Genomic DNA, 3,477 nt, shown 5'->3' with positions numbered 1-3,477 from the left:
AGAGGTAACTAAAATGTAAAAAGACAGGAACACCGTCTTCGACCAGAGGTCATACAGACTGAGCACTTAACACTTAGCATAGGACAACGTACAGGACACATAACTCCCAGTGGACCAGTGGAGAATTTTTCAATCACGAAAAGTTTCCTCCTTACCGGGAGGAATCGAATCGGGGGAAACCCATACTCCCTAGCACATGCGTCTAGACGATTGACGTCGCTAACCGCACGGCCATGAAGCCCACAATAACTTGAAATTATTTCTAATGTATATGTAAAACTCGAAAGTCTTATGTATCTAAAGCTCTTATGTTTTTTACGTATCAATGTTATTGGGAATACCACCACATTTCTAGAATTTTATGTCAGAGCTGTGCAAGTCATCACTGGATGTATTAAAATAGCTGTTTGGTAGACCAACTTGCGGACAGTTGAACAAAAACAATAACTTTTTTGTGTTTGACTGTAAGAATAGAAAAAAGTTAGCCCCCCTAGATTTTTTCCTTAGTTACGCCAATGCGTACTTTATTTGGTTTAATAGATCAAATAGAGCATGGACTATTTTCAAACAGAAATAACAAACATTTGGTTACGTGTGTGGATTTCAAGGCCTCAAGGACAAAAAAGTGCCGTTAAGAGAGGGTTGAGTGTATGCAGTTTGTCAAACAAACGATTTATTTATTTAGTTAAAATCGTTTCTCTATCTGTATCATATGTCCTCCTGCTATGCGTAACATCACGTCGAATTGGAAACGAATGTCTTCCTCTCGTATACTGGTTTTGAACCGAAAGCTTTTCATCAGATAAACCATCATTACTTTCATGCTTATCATCGCATAACGAATTCCTGAAATTAGCGTAATGCAAAATGAAAATTCTTCAGTTAAAATTTAAAAATTAGACCCGTATTTAAACTACCTAGACAATTCCTAGATCCTCCGCTGAAAGCCAAAAATGCAAAAGGATGTCTTCCAGCAGATTCTTCCGGTGAAAACCGCTCAGGATTGAAGCAGTCCGCATCGGGTCCCCACAGGTCTTTCCGTCGTTGAATGGCGAAGATATTGACAACGAACATGCTTCCCTTGGGCAGCTGCTGGTCGCAAACAGTAATTTTGGCCATATTTTTGCGCATCACAATTGGCCCTACCGGATACAGACGGAGGATCTCATTCAGAACCATTTCCGTGAGCTGAAGTTGACCTAGCCTTTCCATGGTGATGTTAGGTTCCTTTTCGGGAAAGACTTGCATGATTTCTTCGTACACCTTTTGCTGGTAGTGTGAGTCCATTGCCAATTGTAGCAAGGCAAATGCTATTACGTTGGCGGAAGTGTCCGTTCCAGCAGCTATCATAGTCTGAATATTGTCGATTATTTCCTCTCGTTCGAATTTCCGAATGGTGTTGGTGAATAATTGGTTGACGAAAATCTGCGGCTTTTGAAAGCATTGATTCTCATCAACATCGGCAGTATTACTCATTAAACCTTTCGAGTATCGATCGTATGCATCCTTGTAGACCTAGAAAGATTTTATTTTTTACTACGTTTTGACTAAAAGTATCTTATGAAAAAAGGCAAAACCTGCATCACGTGATCTGTCAGATATTCACGCACAGTTTGCTCTTCACGACAGTCCTCAGACCAACGATAAATAAAGTCGAAATGATGATGAACCTTCATTATTCTTCTTGCTGCTATAGAAAATGAACTAGAATTAAATAATAATAATAAAATTTATTTTTATTCTTAAATTTTTAAATTTAATCTAAAAGCGAATGATGGGTTTTGGGCACCTCACACAATCTTCTAAACCATCTTTGATCTGAAGTAATATAGGCTAAACAGTTAGACTCCGACAAAACATGGACCAATATACCTAAAAAAACAAAAGGGTACTTTCCGCGTTACTAAGAATAACCTCTTAGCAGGGATTGAACTTATCATTTCATTATCATTTAGTATTCAGCCAATAACTCATTCCAGAGGCGGAGTTCAGAAAAGTGTTATATGGCGGACTTCTAGCGCTATTGTCCCTCTACAACTTTGTCTAAGGGTACATTGCTCTATGTCTAATATTTGTAGCGGGAAAAGCTAGTACCATTTAACATACTAAATGATAACACTTATTATCATTTAGTATATTGAGTGTTGATAGCGTTTCACGCTGTAAATATTAGACATAGAGCACTGTACTCTTAGATAAAATTGTAGAGGGAAAGAAGCGCTATAAGTCCGTCATACAACTCTTTTCTGAATTCCGCCTCTGGAATGAGTTATTGAATGATAAGCTGAATACTAAATTATATGTTCAAACCCTGCCTCTTAGTAATGCATCCTTCACCTAGGCAGCTTATTAAACCCATTAGTGATGAGAATAAATCACAAAAGAAAATTGATCATTTGTATCCTATAGCAATTTTAATAATTAATACTACGATGTACAACTCACCGTTCAATTCTGGCACCCAATTCATCAGCTTTGTTGAAAGCGCTCGAATCGAAACCCATTGTCGTTTCACAAACCATTTCCAATGCGCAAGTGGTAGCATAATCTAAGATGTTGAACGTTTCCCCAGTAACTGCCAACGATTCTAGTCTTCTTATCAAATTTTTGGATCGGTTGGTAAAAATTGACAAAAAACTGGCTATAATGCGCGTACTGAATGCAGGTAGAAGCGCCTTCCGCTGGCCCTTCCAAATATGTGCTGTTTGAAAATAATCGGATTAGAATTTCGAACCTAAAACTATAACATGTAATCACTATCGAAAATAGCGTTAAGAGCATGCCATTGTCATTTGCATGAATATAGTAGTATAAAAAATACATCACAAAAAATATTCACTTTTTGCCGCGAACACTCCTTTTTTCATCATTAAGAAATCGTATAGGTACGGTTTTTCAATACAGTTGACGTCGGTCAATATTTGTTTGGCTATGTCGGGATGTCCAGTGCAAAATATCGGAATGGGCCCCATGTAGCACCGGAACAGCTTGGCTCCATTATTGAAAGCTTGTGAAATGATTTGAAATTTTTGCAGCTCGTCCTTTCCTACGATCATGAGCAGATTACCAACTAACGGATACCACGGTTGTAACACATCGATGCTTTTCGAGAAGCTATTCTTCTGCACTATTGACCAGACAATCGCGAGGCTCAAAATCGCTCCGATAACCAAAATTACGCTCCACATTTTGATTGAACGACACTAATCTGGTTTGCTGCTGCACTTGAATCGAACTGAGTATTTATATATTTTTTTAAAATTAGGTACTCTGAAATACGTAACGAATAGAAACTCAAGCACTTTTCTCTAGATTTAACTCCTCCTGTGTATACAGTGTCCAACATTAAAAAGTGACCATTTGCCTTTTTTCCTTTTTCAGATTTTGCTGAACATTAGACTAAAGCTCAGATTTAAATTGAATTTTACCAAGGATAAGAAATATTTTTTTATTAATTAAAAATTTAATAATTTAAAA

At 37.4% G+C, this 3,477-nt stretch overlaps 1 protein-coding gene across 1 annotated transcript; it reads right to left on the bottom strand.

Moving 5' to 3' along the window:
• Positions 1-661: 661 nt before the first annotated feature.
• LOC134226724 (cytochrome P450 4C1-like) lies at positions 662-3,188 on the bottom strand. The gene is made up of 5 exons (XM_062707681.1): positions 2,840-3,188; positions 2,446-2,701; positions 1,578-1,704; positions 918-1,515; positions 662-846 (listed from the first exon to the last, which is right to left on the bottom strand). Exons 1-5 carry the CDS (start codon positions 3,186-3,188, stop codon positions 686-688), a joined length of 1,491 nt encoding a protein of 496 aa, XP_062563665.1. The 3' UTR covers positions 662-685.
• Between the last annotated feature and the right edge of the window lie 289 nt (positions 3,189-3,477).

This window comes from Armigeres subalbatus, chromosome 3 (assembly GCF_024139115.2).
Source record: "Armigeres subalbatus isolate Guangzhou_Male chromosome 3, GZ_Asu_2, whole genome shotgun sequence".
In the NCBI taxonomy this organism is placed as follows: Eukaryota; Metazoa; Arthropoda; class Insecta; order Diptera; family Culicidae; genus Armigeres; species Armigeres subalbatus.
This window is presented reverse-complemented; position numbering and strand designations above follow the sequence as displayed.